Source organism: Macadamia integrifolia, unplaced genomic scaffold (genome assembly GCF_013358625.1).
Source record: "Macadamia integrifolia cultivar HAES 741 unplaced genomic scaffold, SCU_Mint_v3 scaffold_56A, whole genome shotgun sequence".
In the NCBI taxonomy this organism is placed as follows: domain Eukaryota; kingdom Viridiplantae; phylum Streptophyta; class Magnoliopsida; order Proteales; family Proteaceae; genus Macadamia; species Macadamia integrifolia.
In genome coordinates, this window is record NW_024870669.1 from 488421 (window position 1) to 509677 (window position 21257).

Sequence of the window (21257 nt, forward strand, 5' to 3'; positions counted from 1 at the left end):
TTTTTTTTTTATTTTTTTTTTCTTTTTTTTTGAAGATATTTCTTTGAAAAGGTTTAACTGAGCTATGCCGGAGGGACCATTGGTGACAAGGAGCTTCATTGCCGGAAATGCCTTGAGTAATATCTTGGGTTATATCAGACGCTGTGGATTTCATACACTGAATGGTTTTGTGACCAAAGCATTTACAGGAGGAGCAGACGGGGGGAACCGAATCGTATTGGACTTCCTGAATGAATGTATGACGTTCTCTGTCAGTGATTGGAACCGATGAAGTAAGATCATGGTCAGCCTGAACTTCGATGCAAATATGAGCAAATGAGAGTCAGTCCATGGCTTTGGTACGATTATCCGAGTATAAGGGTTTGCCAATGATGGATCCGACAAGGCTTAGTCCCTTGATACACCAGAAGTGGAGGGGGAGATTGGGAAGGATTACCCACAGTGGAATGGAGACAGGATCGGATCTAGCAAATGAAGAGTGAGGATCCCATTGTCTCAAAAAATTGGTTTCTTCCCTACATACCGGGGACCACCGTCAATGGCAGCAGCTTTGTCGGAATCGGAGTCGAAGTTGAAGATAAAAGTCCCAATGTCAAGCATGAAGATGGACAAGGAGCAAACCGGCTTCCCTGGATTTAAGAGGGACGATTTAACAATGGAAAAGGGGGTCTGCTGCCCAGGAAAGAGCAAATAACACAGTTCTTCCATTTTTGGATTTCATCATCAAGGTGGCCAGGCGGACAGAGGCCGATGGGGGAGGAGTCAAGGATGGCTGAAGGGTGAAAAAACAGGGTGTGACCAGCGGTAGGAGGGATGTGGGAGGAGGGGGAGGGTGCAGAAGGGGGGGGGGGGGGAGGAGACGACAGTGCTCCAGGTGCGGTTGTCGGGAAAAGGAGAGGGGTTATTAGGTTGAGAAGAGGAGATGCCGACCGGAGGAACCGGGATACCGACGGCAGAAGTCGCCGGCGGTGGATGATTCATAGAAAGGTTTTAAGGCATGGTCTCAAGGAGGGGTGGGGTTGGCTTGTTTTTCGTCATTTGATAAAAAAGAAAATGCAAGCTTCATCTCATGCCGATACCTCCTTTCTTTTCCTTTTCCTTTTTAATCAGCACTACAGAAGACGCTACTTCCATATAATGATATTTTTCTGTTTTAATTGTGTGTTGTAACTTGTAAGAAGGGAGTTCCTTTTCTTATTAAATGGCCTATTTTTTGCATTCACAATTATTATTATTATCATATTATGTGATCTTCACTATTTTTTTTTCTTTTTTTGTAAAGTGTCGACAAAAATTATGAGTTATCTTTTTCCATTATTCTCCCTCCCTCTCCACCCTCGAATTGGGCAGTATTCTTTCAGCATAGTTGGATAATGTGAAGCATATGTTTGTTCACCTTTTTACCTATCTTATTGCTTGAGATTTCCTTTTTGGGAGATACTAAACAACTGTAATTCTAACAAGAAAATGTGAACTACAATTCAATTAATAATTCATTTTTCCCATGTTATGACTGATAAAATAAACATTGAATTGGCACCCTAAATCTCAGGAGTAATCGCTGAAGGATCATGAACTGCTTGCCACTTTTGCTTGAGATCATTATGTAGCCAAACATCTGATGTTTAATTTCCATGTCATGCCTTTGTTGGATGCCTTTCGTAGGCATTGTTAGGGACCATGTTTAGCATAGAGCGCATACAAATTGATGATCTTCTCTGTATGTCAGACCTTATACAAATTTCTAAGCCCATTTTTTTTGTGGAATGTCCACGATAGCTTGTTGAGAGTTTTCCTGAAGTTGTCTAATACTCAAGTATCTATTTGCATCAGGAATTAAACTGGAACAGTTGATTTGTTAAATATTTATCTGTTGTTTTAGCTGCCTCATTCCATCCTTTCATGAAATATTACAGAGGTGAAAGTGGTTGTGGTTTTTGATGCTATGATGTCTGGGCTCCCTACCCACAAGGAGACCTTTGCTGGGTACTGCTTTGTTAGCCTAATTTATGTATCTGTCTTAGTTATCATTTTTTTTTGGTTCTATATTCTAATTGAATAGTGATATAGTGCTCCTTTACAAACACATCCATTCGCTTGCCCTTTGGCCAGTAAAATCGATTGTTTATATTACTGTAGAGGAGAGCAGGTACGGAATTGGCACTTTAATCTGAGGAAAATTTCAAATCATAGATCAGTTGCTGACAAATTTTTTATTCATTATTGTGATAAGTTACATACTTACATTTTATTGATGGAATTGAGTAAACTACAATGAGCCACTATCAAGTGGCCAAGCACAGCCAATTAACGAGTTCCAGGATTCATCATCTCCTCTCCTTTTTCTTTTTCTTCTCCTGGTGAGAACTGGTTATAGTTTTCTCTTTTGCTATGGTACTCATCCTCACATTAGGTTTGCAGACAGCCAGCTACTACAATCATCATACCTAGGATATTTCTTTTGGGGCCTATCTGCACTGCATCTTGTGCTTGAGGCGTTGCTTCTTCAACTTACATCCATCCTTGAGAGAATTAATTCCACATTGATTCCGAATCTATAAAGGGCGTACCTAGTGCACGAGGCTCCCTCCACTGTGGGGTTTGGGGAGTGTCATAATGTACGCAGTCTTAACCTTACTGTTGTGCCGAGGTCCGCCCTCTATTGATTCCAAATTTACTCCTAAAAATATTATCCCAATTTTCTCAAGAGTCAAGCTGGAAAGATTATGCAAAATTTACTCCCACTTATGACTCTGTAAGAAACCACTTTTCCAGTGAAGTTTCTATCAATTTCCAACTGTCGAGTGAGCCAAAGCAATATTGTTTCCAGTGAACACATTTCAACAGACAGCAGATTGACTGTTGAGAATTTAGAGGCTTTGTAACTTCTTACACAAGCAGCCATACACAATGATGGTCTCTTGTCTCCCCAAATTGTGTGATATACTGCAGGTGAACTATATTGATTGTATGTCACACTTGAAATGATCTCATTTAATGCGGAGACGTGGCCTAGAACAGCAAAGATGTAACAGATTAATAAGATTCATTCATTTCGGTCCCCTTCCCCACCCCATATAAAAAACCTCAGCCCTTAAAGACATCTGTTGGCAAGAAGGCTTGACCCAGCAAAAAACTGAATCTGCAAATCAAATACTAACATTTTGCAGAATTAGGTTGCCATGCAATCAAACTATTTCGATGATCCAATGAGAGTGAATTTTAAACCCTTTATGAACTGCTTTGCCCTTTTGGGATGGGCCTTAACTAGTGGATCCCTGACCACATTGTCTGGGTTCTACAGCAACGGAACAAAAAGTACTGTAGGCCCCTGAAAGAGGATGTTAAGCATTTGATACATTTCTCAAAGTTGACATCAGCCCGCTTTAAATTTCACATTGGTCATTTAGTGAATTGTCGTTGTGCCGCTCCTACACATTGACAAGAGTCTGAAGGACATGGTGATGGAAGGGCACATGATACACTGGACACATTACAGGGCTCTCTGCTTTAGACTGTGATTTTATGTTTTCCTCAATATTTTCGTCCTTGAAAAGCTTGCCATTTTGCAATTTCTTGCAAAATATTGATTGAAATTATAACTCTTTAGGGATAAAAAATTGCCAATTAGACAAAAATTGTGAGTCTTGTGTATAATATTGTGATGGTAACCCAAAGAAATGGGTATTTTTTAGTGAGTCTGTAGAGACATTATAAATATTATAGATTGTTGATGTTACCTGTCAACTGGTTTCAGCTGATTGTTTCACCATTGAAACTTTTCTTTCCAATAATGTTTTGCAGGATTGATGTAGTATTCTCGGGTGATTCATGTGCTGATGCATGGATTGAGAAAGAGGTAAAAGTTTGTTGAAGGCATCTAGGGATTCTAGTGGATACATTTCTTCAATTCATAGTAGCTATTATATTATGGCATCTGGATCTGTTAACATGGGAAATCCAATTGTATTACTTGAACAATTCTTTCCTTCTATACTTGTTTTTAGGTTGGGGGAAAACTGTGAGGTTGAGATTATTTTTTCTAAAACATCTATTTTTTTTTTTTTTTTTTTGGATACAAAAGTTATTAAAACTCAGAAGTATTCAGAACTCTAAAGAAAAACAAAGAATTCATAGATGGAAAAGAATGAAGAAATTGCAAAGAAATGTCTGGGTAATCACTAAGGCCCTTTTTGCTTGATAGAGAAAAGTGGAAAAGGTAAAAAGAGTGGGAAACTTGTACTAATTTCCCACAAACTCCCACAAATAGGAGTGTTTGATTATGTGGTGTGGGAAACTTCCTACCAACCTCATTAAATATATGTATTCTTGTTTGGTGATGTTGCACCCCACTTATTCCCACCCCACTCACTTTCAAAGTCCTACCAATTTGGTAGGACTTTTGCACTATTCATGGGAAAGCTCATGTTGTCTCTCTCTCTCTCGCCTCACAACCACTCTCATTGAGCCCTTCCTAGGCCACTGAGGGTCTTCTCCCTCCCCTTTGGTCTCTCAGATCTTACCTGCTAGATGATATGATAGACCCCTTATGCTTTTATAGACTTTCTCAGTGTTTTCAGCCTCAGTAAATTTCCTGTCAGGGTTTTCTTAACCCTCCATCGATTTTTGCAAGCGTTCATTAATGGTCATCGACTCCTTTAAGGCTTCATCCCTACTTCGCTTATGATTTTGATATGGTATTGATCACAGTTACTGTCTCTTCTGCATATGGTATGTTCTAAGTTTCGTGCATCAGCCTGAGTGATATTTTTTGAGGTGGTAACTGTGTCGGAAGACTCTATTGCATTAAATGGAATTGAAAGGACAAGTCATGGACTCATAATGACTTCCCTTCATTCCTTATTAATTCTGTTAGATTGGATGGGAACAACTATGAACTATCTGATGTGGTCTCATTCCTGTTATCTCTCTATTGATTCATGTGGTTATGCGGGTTACCTTACCGGCGAAACTATGAAGCCTATTACTCCGTGGTGATGGGTTTTCTTATCAACTCTATGCAGCCCCAGATTGCTTGGGGTTATCTTCTCTTGGATTCTGCATCCAAGATTTGGAAGGCAGCTCAGGACACGTACTCTTAGGTTGGGAATAATGCTCATGTTTTTGAACTGCACAAGAAGCTTCATGAGACCAAGCATAATATTCTACGTTGCGTATTTTGTAGCAGGAACTAGACTTGTATGACACCTTTTTGGCAACCTGTACTGCAGATGTTACTAGCTTCAAGAAATGGGAAGATAAGTTTTGGGTTTATGATTTTTTTGGTTGGTCTAAATGTGGAGTACATACCCATGGATGCACCAGTAGGGAAGAGTGACCAGATTCAAATAGAAGGAGCTAAAAGAGGAAAGGGCAGCCCTAAAATGACTATAGGAGAAGTGGTAAGAAAAGATATGCAAAAGCTAGGACTCAACCCAAGTATGACCGCGGATAGAGTTATTTGGAGGACTAAGACGTGTAGACGATCCCTATTAGGGGGATGTTCCTGAGATGCTGCCTTGACTTCTGTGTTTTACCCTTTTTTTTTTTTAACTTCTTCACTTGTCTTTTATTCCCTTTAATTCCTTTTACTCTCTTACTATTTATGCTTCTATCAGATCCATGTAGCTGACCCCATTTAGTTGGGATAAGGTTATGGTTGTTATTGTTGTTGTTTGAATGTGGAGTACGATGAGATTCGTGCCCAGGTACTTCATAGAGATCCTTTCCCTACCTTGGAGCATTCTTATTCATTGATTCAGTTAGAGGACAGTCATCGCAATGCTATGTTATAGACTTCTACTCAGGAACGTTCAACCTTAGAAAGAGTCTAGTACTTAGCCTAAAAGTGGCACCACTCGTTCTAGTGATCATTCCTCTTTTGACAAGGAATTGGTTAAGTGTGACTACTGTGGTAAGGAACGTCATACCAAGGAGTTCTGCTGGAAGTTGCATGGCTGCCCTACCAACTCTTCATGAGGCAAAGGTCGTGGAAAGACCTCCCAAGCTGCCCATCACACCAAGGCATCTGACACTGCACCTTCTAGTACCAATTCCTCTCTTTCTCCGGAAGAGCTACCTATGCTTTTACGCTTGATGACCAGATTGGATTCTTCCACTGCACTTGCTTTTGCCTTTACATCCACTCTGGTTTCCTCTGACTCCAATCTAGCTTACTCTGGTATTCATTGTGCATCGGTTGTCTTTCATCCTTGGATAATTGACTCCGGTACCCATGATCACATGACTAGCTCTTTTAGTCTATTTTTTCAGTATTCCCCTTGTTCAGTTAAAGACAAGGTTTGCCTTGCTGATGGTTCCCTGTCCTCTATTTCTGGAAAGGGTTCTATCAACAGTGGCAAGACAATATGCCTATCATCAGTAATCAGAACCGACCAAAGGGAGTATTTTTTCATGAAACACTGTTTTCCCATTTTTGGAGCTGGACCACTTGAAATATGTGCTCCCAAAAGCGCTTTCTGTTTTTTGTCCGTCTCCTCTCCTTCCTTTGTTTTCCGTTTAGGAGAGACCACTTTCTTGTACCTCCCTCTAGATGCTTTCTTTCTGGAACTATGAAAACCACCTCTTTCGCATGTAGAAATGAGCCATCACTTCATTTTCCAAGGATTCGGGGATACATGGCCTGTTTATATGCCAAACCAAGATTCTAATGCAATCAATTTAAATGTAGATTGCATCAGCAAGGGCATTTAAATGTATAATTCTACCCATTTTAATATAATTTCCCAGCTTTAATGTAAAAAAATTAAAATAAAAAAATTCTGATCCAATGGATCCTAGATCTCATCTTCCTCTTCAACATGTAATTAACCCACACAATAATCATGCATATATCACAACAAAATCAAAATTTCTCCTACAAAAGCAATTCTTTGCTTTTAGGGGAAAATTAAAAAAAAAATCCCCCCCCCCCCCCCCCCAACAAATTCATGCAATTGAATAAAGTTGATGTATGCATATAGGTCGTTTTTGGCCTTAGATATGATTCATAGCAAAACAACAATATCAAAACCAATACATGCACAATATATCGATGGATTTTGGCATATACCTTGAGTTGTTTTCATCAAGTCATGATTTCTTCAAGTTTAATCCTTAAACTTAGTTTTGATTGAGGGTTATGGTCACTTTTGGTTTTGGAAGGATTTCCCAAGCTCTAATTGAAGTAGATACGATTTCCAAACAATGATTTTATCTCTTGGTTTCCCTCGCTTACTTCTTCTCTGTTTTACAGGTTTTTTCATTGTGTATTGTTGTCTTGAGTGGTATCCAATGGTCTCAGGTTGTATCAACCAAAACGCTTGATACAGTTTGATACAATTTTTTTTTAGTGATTTAGTGGTAGGTATCGTATCGGGCCCTGGAGACGTGATATGTATCAGTCCGATAAGTATGGATACTGTTAACAGAAATACTAGGGCTGAATGCTTGGTTGTATTAACTCTCCACCCCAAGCTGTTTATGTATAATGAAATAAGGGAGGCAAAAGATACAAGTATGCCCCCTCTAACCGGCTCTACTAATTAGAGTTGGTAGAAGGGAAAACCCCCAAATGCCCCCATCACATTTCTATTTACATATTTTAACTCTATCCCTCAAGGTGGAGCATAGTTGTCACATATGCCCAACTTGACTAAAAGAGGTTGAAAAACTTTTACCCTAATCCCTTAGTGAATACATCAGCTAACTGATCACAAGACTTCACAAAGGGCACACAAAATCAGCCCATCTTCTAACTTCTCCTTGATGAAATGTCTATCAATCTTTACGTGTTTGGGATGGTCATGCTGTATTGGGTTATGATGCTAATCGCAGCCTTATTATCATAGTATAACATCGTAGGGAGATGAACAAGAACACCAAATTTCTAAGCCATAACAACCCACAGTTTCCTTGTGCCATTGCACGGAACTCTGCTTCAACATTGGATCTTGCTACCACATTTTGCTTTCTTACTGGATTTCCTCCTATAAAGGTACAATATTCTGAAATGGACTTTCGTTCAAGAGATCCAGCCCAATCAGCATCAATGTGAGCCTCAATTTCGTAGATGACCATGAGGACATAAAAGGATCCCTTTCTTTGGAGCTGACTTCAAGTGCCAAAGAATGCGAAGGACAACCTCCATATGAGAAGAATAAGGGTCGTGCATGAACTAACTTACAAGACTCACGACAACAGAAATATCAGGCCATGTATGAGAGAGATAAATCAGCTTGCCCACCAGTTATTGATAATGACCTTGTCAATAGGTTCTCCTTCCTTATCCTTGAGCCATGTATTGGCATCCATAGTTGTATCAGAAGGATGACAGCCTAGTAATTCAGTCTCAGATGGCAAATCTAGGACATACTTCCTTTGGGAGAGAAAGATGCCTTTTGAAGAACGAACAACTTCAATCCCAAGAAAGTACCTTAGTTTTCCAATATCTTTTATTTCGAACTCCTGTCCGGCTGTCTGAGAAAACACTTCAACCGGTTGACCTTATCACCATCATTTTCAATTACTACAATATCATGCATGTAGACTATGAGAATGGTGATTTTATCACTAGGCCTTTCAATGAACCAAGTGTGGCCAACATTGCTTTGCCTATAACCCACAGAGATCATAGCCTTGTGAAACCTCTCGAACTATGCTCGAGGTGATCGCTTCAGCCCATAAAGTGCACGCTTCAACTTGCAAACTTTGCCTTGGGTTTTGTCACAACAGAAACTTGGTGGAATATCCATATAAACTTCCTCATCAAGTTCTCCATAGACAAAAGCATTCTTCATATCAAGTTGTTGAAGATGCCATCCCTGATTCACAACACATAACAATAATACCCGAACAATATTTAATTTCGCAACTGGAGCAAAATTCTCCTGGTAATCGATCCAATATGTTTGGGTGAACTCTTTAGCTACTAGTCTTGCTTTGTACCTGTCCACAATGCCATCCACCTTTTGTTTTACTACATTTATACACACTTACCCTGGGAGGAAGAACCACAAGATCCCAAGTATCATTTTTTTTTTGGTAAGGCTTTCATTTCTTGCATCATTGTTGGCTTCTTTTATCTATGGAATACGATTAAAAGAGAGAAGAAACAAAAGTACGATAGGAACTAGAGAGAGTTATAAGAAATATGGGATATGGGGCGTTAAGTATAAGTTCTAATGCCTTTTTGAAGGGCAATATGTTACTCAGGAGAAGTGATACCAGATGGTGTAATAGGCTCTAGCTCCAGGGGCGGAAATTGAATAGGTATAGGTGCTGTAGTGGTAGTGGTGGTCTGAAGTTGCTTGTTTCTGGTGACAACCCCTACGATAAACCTGAAGATTTGGATAATCAATCTACTTTGAAACTCAAAATGGTCTTCTGAACTGGAGTAAGCTCCCCCTGAGTCGGAACAACAGTATTTTTGTCATCCTCCCTTTGAACTTGACTCTCACTTAAAGAAGCAAGAGAAGGAACTTGAAGGGAATTAGGAACAATGGAAGGAGGAACATTAAGGATCATCAACACATCTTCATTAGGACACTTCCTTTGCAGAGGTTATGTTGAATAGTAGGAGAACGATGCATGAAAGATAACATCCATATTGACCACCGTACATCGAGAGGGTGGATAATAACACTTGTATCCCTTTTAAGTAGCAGAGTACCCTAGAAAGATACAACGGAGTCCATGGGGTTCTAATTTACCAAGGGATCGAGTATCATGAGTATAGCATACACAACCAAAGATTTTTGGCGGAACAATACGAGGAAGATCTTGCAAAACCGCAATAGGAGCACGAGAATCAAGGATCTGAGTGGCATACTATTGATGAGGTAGGCAACAGTGAGCACAACGCCACTCCAATATTGAGAAGGGACATGACGTGCAAACATGAGGGCTCGAGCAACTTCCAATAGATGGCCGTTCTTTCTTTCTGCCACTCTATTCTAAGCAGGAGTGTCAATACAATTGGTATGATGAATGATTTGATTAACAACAAGGTAATTTTGGAGCTGACCCTCCATGTATTCATTGCCATTATCATTGTGAAGGACCTTCATAGTGGCATTGTACTAAGTTTGAACCATTTTGTGAAATAGCTAAAAACACGGGATCATTTCACTCTTATGTTGTATCATGTATACTCACGCAGTGCGAGAATGATGGTCAATAAAAGACATAAACCATCAATGATCATAAATTGAAGTATGACGAGAAGGACCCCACAGATCAGCATGTATCATATGGAAAAGGGAAACCCTTTTATTCAAAGGTAAATAAGTAGAATGAGTTTGTTTGGCTAAAACATAGGCCTTACAAGAAAACTCATCTTTATTACATTCTGAAACTAACTTGGGGAAAACTCTGGATGAAGTTCCTAGAGGAGGATGACCCAATCGGTAAGACCACCATTGTCAAGCAAATAGAGACCACCATGCATGCACCTTCCCACATCCAGTTGTCTTCTTGTTACTAGATCCTGGAAAACACAATGGGAAGGGGAAAAAAGTTACTTTACAGTTCAAATCTTTAGTAAGACTACTAATGGATAAAAGATTAGTAGTAACAATGGGAACATGCAAAGCAAGGATAAGGTGATGATCCTGGAATCATCAGCCTCTCGAACTTTATCTTTGCCTAAAGTGGGAGATACTGGTGAAATAGGCTTGAAAAGATAGTCATATGATCAGTGGCACCGGAGTCTATGATCCATGGATTTGAGACAACCGATGCGCAGTGACCACCAAATGAAATACCTGAATGAACAAAGTTGGAACCTGAAGGAGTGGAAGAAGTGGTAGGAGTAGAAGCCTTTAACATATGATAGCAAGCCTAGAGTTCTTTTTGGGAGAGACCAACATCGGTAGTGAGTATAATAGTTGTCTCAGTGTGATTAAGCCTTGTTCTTGGATTTTCCACGACCACGTTTGGCCTCAAAATCAGCAGGTTTACCATGAAATTTCTAGCATGTAGCTTTGGTGTGGCACGGCTTCTGACAGTGCTCTCATTTGGTAACCTCCTTTAAGGTATCACCAGTGTGAGAAGACCCTTCATATACGTGAGTATGACCTGAGCCAGTCTATAATGCAGATCTATCAGCAGTAGGAGGATGGAGCATGGCAGCCTGACGGGCATCTTTATTATGAACCAAGGCATAAGACTGCTCCGGTGTAGGAAATGATGATTTGCTGAGGATTTGAACAGGAACTGATCGTATTCAACATTCAAACCAGCCAGAAAGTCATAAATTTTGATTTTTTCGACATGTTTCCAGTAAGGAGTAATATCGGTGGCACTGATGGGTTGGTGGTATTAGCATAGTGATCAGGCTCTTCGCATAGACTACGGAGCTCAGCATAATATTGGGAGATAGATAACTAAGTGTTGTCTTGAACTTTCTTATGGAGTTCATACACTTGAGCATCATTCCCAACCTGACCATAGGTATCCTTTGTAGCAGTCCACGTCTGAGTAGCAGTATCCAACAAGAAGTACCCTCTAGCAATATTGGTTGCATGGAATTGTTAAAAAAGACATAACTAGAGAGTCACTGGATGCCCATTTTTCTTGAGGAGTACATGTTTCAGATGGCTTCATAGAAGTCCCAATAATGTGTCCTGTAAGGCAACGACCAACAATGGTCAAGTAAGAAGGTCTAGACCATATCACATAATTGGTCCCCTCAAACTTGATAGATGTAGCAGCAAAAGGGAGGTACTCATTGCAACCTTGTCCATCAGTGCTTGAATTTGCAGAAGTTACCTCAGACATGATGATAGAAGAAAGTGGGTAGAAATATCAACCTAGATAGGGAGAAATCCAATATCTTCAAAACCAGCTGTCATAACTTGCTCAAACTTGGATCGAGTTCTCTTGTAAAGGTGGTGAAAAACTACTAAAAAAATTAGATTCTTCTGAAAAGGGGAAAGCTGAAATTGATGGAGTCGGGGTTTTGGAAAACCCTAAATCTTGAAATCGTAGATGGGGATATAGTGTTCATCATCTTGCAAGCAATGATTGATGCTTCCAATAGGTGCAATGCTTGATCTTTTTGAGGGGGAGACTTGATCTTCAATGTTTGAGATAGACTCAATCTCCAAAAGGAAGAATAAAAAATCCCCGAAGGGGAACACCACTCCACTTGATTCTTGCAGGGTTTTGGGTTTTATCTCATTGAGGTGAGATATAGGGCTGCAACTAGATTCATAAGAATCACCTCATTAGTGCTGCCTTTTAGGGTTTAGAAGGTCAAATGAAGAATTGAAGAAGAGAAGGTGGAAGATGAGAGAAGAAAGGTGAAAGGTGGGCTGCGATAGAAGAGGGAAAGAAGAGGGAGAATGATGCAGATCAAAGCCTGAGAAGAAAAGGACTAAGAATCAAATTTAGGAAAAAAAGGAGTTTTTTTTTTTAACTTTTCACGAGTTATTGTTCACGTGAACTGTATCCACATAAATAGTAATCAATATGGGTCCCACTGCCAGCTTGTAATGTGGAGAGATTTGAGTTAAACAAAAAAGATGGCTTATGTTGTTGTGCTGTGGGATGCAGTTGGGTGAGCAGTTGGGTGAGATGCCCCAACCCCTAGGTGAGATGCCCAAAACCTAATCTTTTTCTTCCCCCTTCTCAACACTCCATCAATTTCTCTTTTCTTCTTTCTTATTTTCTGTTTTAGCCTTTGTGAGAGAGTGTTTGAGAGTTATTTGAAGACCGGAAGTTCAGCTTGAAGCTGTACTGAGAACTTCCATAAAGTTTCCTTTCCATTCTTTGCGCATAACTTTCCAAGCAGCCATCAGAATTGTTTCATCTTTTGAGGGTTTGTTGACCCTATAGGACCTTCTACCCTAGGTTTCTGCTTCATCTGAGCCACGGTTTGTGAGTTATCAAATTTCTCTCTATTCATCCAAATTTTGAGATCTTGCCTAGGATTAGGATCACTTATGATTCTAGTTATACATTATTTGGTATGAGAGCCTACCATGGCTAGCATAAACGATCTCTACAAGGAGGTGATGAAATTATCAGATCGTATGGTTGCTCTTGAGAAGAAGATTGACGCCAAGTTTGGTCTCTTCTACCGTCCACCTCCAAAGGTTGCTTCCATGACAAAAGAAATTTTTAAGGAGGTAGAGCAAGAAATAAATAGTCCTCCCAAAGAGGTCTATGTTGAGGGATTCGAAGCAAAGATGACTAACTTGACTATAGACGACCACCAAGAGAAACCCGACGAGATTGATGTTGCTCCAGAGTTTGAAGAGGAGATAAAAAATGTGCCAGATGAAATTTTTTTGGATACAGTGGTCAATGACAAACCTGATTTTAAATTTGATCATGTTGAGTTCATTATGCAGCCTGAATTTTTCGAAGAGCGAGAGCCACAACTCCAAGACTTTGTTCTAAACACCCGTGAGCTACCGGAGTATTGTTTTGGGCTGAAACTAGATGTGCACCATGCCAAGATTGTCCTTAAACTATACAAAACTCGAGGTCGAGTTTTTTTAAAAACGGGGCGAGTTGATGTAGATCAAAGCCTGAGAAGAAGTGGATTGAGAATCAACTTCAGGGAAAAAAATAGTTTTTACTGTTCACGAGTTACTATTCACGTGAACAGTACCCACATGAATAGCAACCAATATGGGTCCCACTTCCAGTTTGTAGTGTGGAGAGATTTGAGTTAAAAAAAAAAAAAAAAGATGGCTTATGCTGTTGTGCTGTGGGATGCAATTGGGTGAGATGCCCAAAACCTAACCTTCTTCTTCCCCCTTTTCAACCATCAATCAATTTCTCTTTTTTTCTTTCTTATTTTCTGTTTAGCCTTTGTGAAAGAGTGTTTGAGAGTTATTTGAAGACCGGAAGTTCAGCTTGAAGCTGCTACTGAGAACTTTCATAAAATTTCCTTTTTCATTCTTCGAGCATAACTTCCCAACCAGCTATCGGAATTGTCTCATCTTTTGAGGGTTTGTTGACTCATATAGGACCTTCATCTACTCCAAGTTTCAGCTCCATCTGAGCCACAGTTTGTGAGTTATCGAATTTCACCCTATTCAGCCAGATTTTGAGATCCTGCCTGGGATTAGGGTCTCTTGTGATTCTAGTTCTATATCAGATTTGGAGGCTCTGATACCATGTTAACAACAACACTAGGGCTGAATGCTTGGTTGTATTAACTCTTCACCCCAAAGTTGTCTATTTATAATGAAATAAGAGAAGCAAAAAATACAAGTATGCCCCTCTAACCAACTCTACTTAGTGGGAAAGACTTCAATGTGCCCCCATCGCATATAAATTACATATTTTAACAGATACTTTATACATTGCATATGGCTTCCTATAATTATGTGACCATAACCTTGGAGGAGTATTTCATTGACATGCAACTCTCTATGTACTAACTGTCTAGTTCAATGTAATAAATTGACCCACCAGGAAGTTTGTAAGAAAATCTGATGTTCCATAATTCCAACCTCCCTCCAACCTCAATGTAAGAACGAGTACCCTCCCACAAGGCCTTTGTCTCATCCAACTCCAAATAGCGGTTCTTGCCTCTCACACATCCTCAAAATGAACCAGTGGTCTATTTGGAACATCTGTGTCCTCAACTCCTTGGCTAAGCAAGGTGAAGTGCTTTCCTGCCTTAAATCCTCTCATTTTAACTTATGTTGTATTCTTGAAACTAGAGTTCTTGAAGCCAAAGCCTCTCATATTGCCTCCTCCATTGTCCCCTCTTGGTCCCTTATCTCCAACTACCCCTTCAACCCCTTTGGCCGCATATGGATACTCTGGAACCTCGTAAATTTCCAAGTCTCATCAACCTTCTTCTCTCAATGCATCATCTTATCATTTATGATCACTAAAATTCTTTCCAGCTTGCTTTTACTGTGGTTTATGCCTTTAATTGTGCCACTGACAAAATCTAGCTTTGGGATAACCTCCATTCCACTGCCGTTAAGAACGACTCCCTCCCTTAGGGTCTTGGGGGATTTTAATGTTGTCAGAGCTGCTCTCATGAGAAGTATAGAGGTCCCCCTAGATTCCTCCTCTGTCGACACATTTAATGATTGCCTTTAGGACATCAATATGCAGGACCTCAGATGGTTGGGGAGCAAGCTTAGCAGGCATAATAGGAGAAGTGGTAACAGTAGGATTGCGTGTAAACTTGACAATATTCCTGTCAATGAACCTTCGGTTTTCTCCTTCCTGTCCTCCTATGCCAATTTAGTCTCCTCGGTATTTCTGACCATAACCCCATTTCCATCTTTGTTCATCCCTACATTTCCTTTGGTCCCAAGCCCTTAAGTTTTTTGACCTGTGCACCCTTTATAAGGATTTCATTCCTATAGTCAGAGAAGCTTGGAACAAGCCCATTCAAGCTTTCTCTTCCCCCCTTATAGCCTTTGCAAATGATCTTATGATTTTCTCTAAGGCTGACCCTCTTTCCATTTATTCCATTCTATCTTCCCTACACCTCTTTGAGGGCCTTTCTAGCTTCTGTATCATCCTCCTCAAATCCCACCTTTTCCTGGCTAGGATCTCTGATTCCCTAAAAGCCTCTCTTATTGTTATTTCGGGTTTTTCCTTGGGAACTCTCCTTGTCAAATACCTTGGTCTTCCCCTAATTTGTCCTAGGCTCATTGCCCACCACTTGCTCCCATGCTTGATCTCATTCGTGAAAGGCAGCTCTGGAAAGGTAAACTCCTCTCCTATGTGGGTCGCTTAGAGCTTATCAGACCCATCCTTGAATCCTATTGCATCTATTGGTTTGTAGTCTTCTGGCTTCTCCAGTCCATCATCAAGGTTGCGGAAACCGTTGTGTATCTTCCTTGAAAAGGGGTCGACTTGGCTCAATTCCTCCACCCTATCAGTTGGTCTTCTATTTACCTTCTTAAGTGGGAAGGAGGGTTTGATCTGAGAAGAATCCAAGATGTCAACTTTGCACCCTAAAGCTTATTTGGAGCTTGCTTCCTAGCATAATAGCATTTTGGCTTTCCTGGGCCTACTCTATGCTTCTCCATAAGGACGCCCTTTGGATTGTTCCCCCCTCCCTGTTCTAATGCTTTATGGGTTTGGAATAACATCCTCAGCCTTCGTCCCACTACCCTCAAAGCCATCCATTCCTGCATCTTTGATGGTATATCTACCACCCGCTAGCTCAACAATTGGCATCCTTCTGGCATCCTCCTCTCTGTTGTCGGAGCCAAAACAGTCTAATCCTCTGGCTTGGATAGAGACTCTGTAGCTTCTATCATATCAAATGGGGCTTAGTCTCCCCCTCCTTCCCTTCACCTCTTGGACATCTGATCTTCTCTCCCTCCTATCCCCTTGGGCATAGGGTAAAGGTTGATAGAGTCATCTGGTGGCCTTCGCCCTAGGGCACCTTCAACTCCTCAGCTTGGGACCTTATTCATTCTCACAATCCTTTAGCTCATTGGCAAAAGATTGTTTGGTTCTTTGGTCATAATCCCCACCAAAGTTTTAGTTCCTAGAGCACCCTCTCCAAATGCCTCTCTATCTAATCCTTCATCCTTAGTCGGCACATCCAGGTCTCTCTATCTTGCTGTCTTTGTTACAATGGATTAGAAGACCCTGGCCACCTTTTCTTCAACTTCCCCTTCACTACCATTGTTTGGAAGAGAGTCTTTAGTTCCTGTTGGCTTCATAGTTTTTAAGGAGCTGTTAAGGCGTCGGCTTACCAGTGCCTTGGCGCTGATGCGGTCTAGAGATGGTAAGGCATTGCTCCGCCTTACGTGAAGTAGCGCCTTATGGTTTTTTTTTTTTTTAAACATATTTTAAAATTACTTGATGAAGATTCCAAATATAGATTTTTTATTGGTAGGTGTATGGTTTTGTTAACACTTGAGATGTATGGGATCAACTTTACTCCACCAAAAATCAAACAAAACAAAAACACGATTCACAAACAGGGTTTGGATTTTGTCAAGGGTTTTAAGAAAGGGCTTTGAGAAGGAATCAAGGAACAAGGAAGAACCACTGATTCAGGCGACCATTTTGCTCCGGTAACGGTGAGCTTCATTCTTCTTTGACAGGAGTAGAAATATAGTGGATGATCTTAGGGCTTAGGCACCCATTTTGGCATCATAGAGGTAAGTATAATAAATACTTATATTTTTTATGTCTTCTTTTCTTTATATTTATAATTTTTTTCATAATTTGTATTTATAATTATGTTCATATATTATGATATTTATATTTATGATTGATGAAGATGAACTTAGTTTATTCACTTTATTGATTTGTTTTCTTGATGAATATCTTACATTGGTATGAATATGAACCTTTAATATTTATTTAACATATAAGTAATAGGATTCAACTAGGATTTGAGCCAAATATATTGGTTTTATAAAAAAAATTACACAGGAATGCTTTAGTCGATAAGGCGACGCTTTATGATCCTAAGGCGCTCCGAAATACCCTCAAACGCCTCCGTCGCCTTACCGCCTTAAAAACTATGGTTGGCTTGGAAGGAGACATATCCTTCCCCTTTGCAGAGAATGGATTTGGGTTGACATGAATTTTGCTGGTTCTACTATCTGTGACATTATTAGAAAGCTTGCCTTCTGTGCCTACATCAACCACATCTGGATAGAAAGAAATCTTCGTAGATGGAATTCTAACTCCCGCTGTTTTGATTAGATTTAGAATGTTATCAATTTTGATGTTAGCACTAAGCTCAATATGTTTTCCCCTTATCCAATTCATGATTCCCCAAGGAACATGTTTATGGTTGTTTCCTAGGGTCTCCCCCCCTCCATCCTTCTTCCCCCTCCCCTAGTTTGGTTGTGTTTTAGCTGGCCTTCCTTGGCCGATTGTGGCTTGCCTTGTGTTGGGAGACATGTCCACACTCCTTAATATGTTTTGGTGTTAACAAAAAAACATACGTCTTTAACGTGGTTTGATAAAATGTGATTAGCCTGAAGAAAGTATAATTAGTTTGAAGAAACACTTAGAAGGGTTGAATCAAGACATCAAGGTTTGAACTCATGTAGACATGACCTTGAAGCTTAAAGACATTCAAGACCCAAGATAATAAAGACATTCAAGACCGAAGATGAAGACATCAAGACCCAAGATGAAGACCATAGGATAGAGAATATATTTTGTAATTTGTATACACATTGCATATGCGTGCACTTTATGCATCATACTAAAATGACCTTAGGTAGTAGAATACAATGTGCTCTAGTAAAACTCTGTGAAAACAGATTGACCTGACTCAAGGGCATTTTGGGTAACCTTAGAGTTGGTATCAGGAAATGGACCCTCCATAAAAGTTGTAGGAAATCGAGTCACGATTCCAACACAACTAGTTTCTGGTTAATCTTAATCCGAGGTTGGACCAAAAAGTTATGATCAAATCACTGATGAGTGACGATAGGTCAGTATGATAGAATTCTGGCATAACAGAATTTGTCAAGCTGGCGGTCGACCGGATAGAAGTACCGGTCAACCGGAACTGTCCGAGACCATAGCTGGTCGACCGGTGGAAAGTCCCGGTCGACCGTGCCTCCTTGGAAAAGCTCCAACGGCTAGTTTTCTACCACAACGGCTCTTTCCGGTCTACCGGTAGAAAGTCCCGGTTGACCGGTGATCCCAGAATACGACCGTTAGAACCTGATTTCTTGCCTAAAATGCTTCACTAAGCTCACCTATAAATACCCTCGCTGCTCTTAATTAAATATGAATTAAGAACGAACAACAAGAGCATTATTGTAAGCATTCCAAAGTCATTAAGATTATTCTATCCTACTTGAGCTGTTCGATTCTTCTAATCCCAACAAAAAGTTCAAGTCTCAATCAAGTCCTCCACTCTCTCCTGTGCAAGTCAAAGCCATAAGAGAGGACTTTACAAAAAATGCATTATTCATCTCTCATTCTTATCATTTGCACCACACTTGAGGTATTCCTCTTATTCCACTACTCATTTTTTTTCTTCTATTTTTATAATTCTAGACTGTACTTAGGGTTATAAGGATTCTCTTATCCTAAAAAGAGGAAGGTGTTTCTCTACCTCCAAAAGAGATTGTAAAGGCGCCTCTCTGCCTGTAAAGGGGATTTGTAAGGATACTCTTATCCATAAAAATATTGTAAAGGTTTTCTTCCCTACCTACCGTACTGAAAGGGAGAACTAGTGGAATACTTTACAAAAAGATTCTTGTAAGGAGTGGACTAGACTCGGATTGAGTCGAACCACTATAATTCTCGGTGTTGTGTGATTGTACTTGTTCTATTTTATTCCGCATTTCTTATTTAGAATCACACTTGGGACAGTACTTCGAAAAGAGTTAAAATTCCACTAGTATAATCTATTCACCCCCCTCTAGGTTATTTCACCTTGTTGATGTAGGCCCAGTTAACTTGGCCGAAATATTTGAAGACCAATGTGATAACCCTAAGGTGCTACGGAGGTCCAATTGTATAAAGGTCTGCAAGGGTGGCTTAAGAGCTAGTCTTACACCATAGGACCAAGGGAGAACTAGCCAATGAGGCCAGCCTAGCTCGGTTCAGTCCAACTTGTGCAAGAACTAGTCAGCTCACTTGTTCCTATGTTGGACTATCCCTTTAGCTTCCTTAATGGATTTCCAGCTCAGCTCCTTTGACTTCTCAACTTGTGAACTTATCTTTGGCATTTGAGCTAGTCTTGGAAAGTGCAAAAACCTCACATATGCGAAGATTCAACCTTGGAGCTTGGATGTTGCATCAAGACCTTGGACAACACAAACTTTTGCAGCAATACCCAAGATAGTGGAATTTCTCTACCATTTTTCTTTTCTTCTCTTGTGCAATCTCAGCCTTAGGATTTTAGGGGTAGAAGCTGGGAATTTAAGATTTATTTGCCTATAAAAGGCCACCTATGATAGCACGTAAACTTGTGGATTTTGGGTGAATTTGTTTAATGCATTTCTTTTGAACCTTGAAGAGTTCATCTTTGATACCTATAAGAGTTTCTTTGAAACATTGAATAAATTTCATTAAATCCTAGAAGAGTTGGAATTTTCTATTTTGTTTGCGTCCTAGAAGAGTTGCAAGACATCGTTGGAGCTGCAATCATCCTAGAAGAGTTGCATTTCGGCCCCCATCTATCTCTTCAATTTAATTTTATTTTCAGAATCCTGTCTTGGTTTGTGCAACAACTTGGTGAACTATTTTGAGCACCTTACAGTGGTTATCTGAGAAAACCTTTGTCATCAAAGTTGTAGGGCCAAGAGTCCTTGTTCAGTAAGCTTTGTAATCAAGTCATTCCGACATTAATTAAGCAAGATATCGTTTTTTTACTGAGGTCATTCTGAACTGAATTTTCTGCACATATTGTGCTTCTGTTTGAGCTCATGTAGTTGACTCTCCCAATCCGTTAGCTTCAGCAGCCCATCTTGAGGCTTGCATCACTTGTATTTATTTTCTTTTCCTCCCCTTGGGGCTCTATATTCTTTCCCTCTTTATTCTTGGTAATGAATTTATTATTCACCCAAAAAGAACAAAGAAAAAGAAAAGGAAAAAGAAGTATACCCTCAAGAATAACTATACACCCTCTTTAACATCTACATCTAAGCCGGATGATGTCTGTTTATTGCTTTAAATAACTGTTGGACTCGGAAATTGGCTGGAGTCTGACTGTGTTTGGACTGTAAATCCAAGTGGTGTTCTGAGTGAATATTCTTGGTTGGTTTATTGGCTGGGTTATCAGATCTTTCAGATCTCCGACCACTGGGCATGAATGATCCAGCATTGAATCCATTTTAGAAAAATATTGGTTCTGTAAATACTATGATTATTATTTAATTACAATGCATCATCTCTATTTGCACAGGTTATAGCTTTGAAGGAGGATGGTTGCCCAAAAGTCTGGGTTGTGACATCTGATTGTGATCAGCAACAAGCAGCGCATGGAGCAGTATGTGGATTTCTCATAGTGATGGTGTTTGTTGAGATGAATTATTAGTTGTCCTAACTGCCTAAGAGTTAATTTGCTTTGATTACTTTCTTTGACTAAAACCTATTTTTACTAACACTGGAGTACTTTTAAATGCTATCCATATCCTTGTTAGAGTGAAATGTTGTTTTGCCTTTAGGTTGTAAACTGGGTTATATTTCTTGAGTATAATGATTTTTTTGTTTATTTTCTCAACAGCAAATTCAATAAATTTATACAGTTATGAATTCTGTCAATAGAGAATTATTTTTGTTTGCCATTACATATGTACACCCCCCTCCCCCCCACCCCCACCCCCCCCCAA

At 39.9% G+C, this 21257-nt stretch overlaps 1 protein-coding gene across 2 annotated transcripts in view; it reads left to right on the top strand.

Moving 5' to 3' along the window:
• Positions 1 to 20914, top strand: part of LOC122071676 — a gene marked incomplete at its 3' end in the record, with an annotated part of 38413 nt that extends 17499 nt beyond the window's left edge. For both annotated transcript variants that reach the window (XM_042636062.1, XM_042636060.1), the window contains 3 exon segments: positions 1917 to 1986; positions 3805 to 3859; positions 20831 to 20914. In XM_042636062.1, the coding sequence (XP_042491996.1) occupies positions 1917 to 1986; positions 3805 to 3859; positions 20831 to 20914 (209 nt within the window).
• Positions 20915 to 21257: the final 343 nt, after the last annotated feature.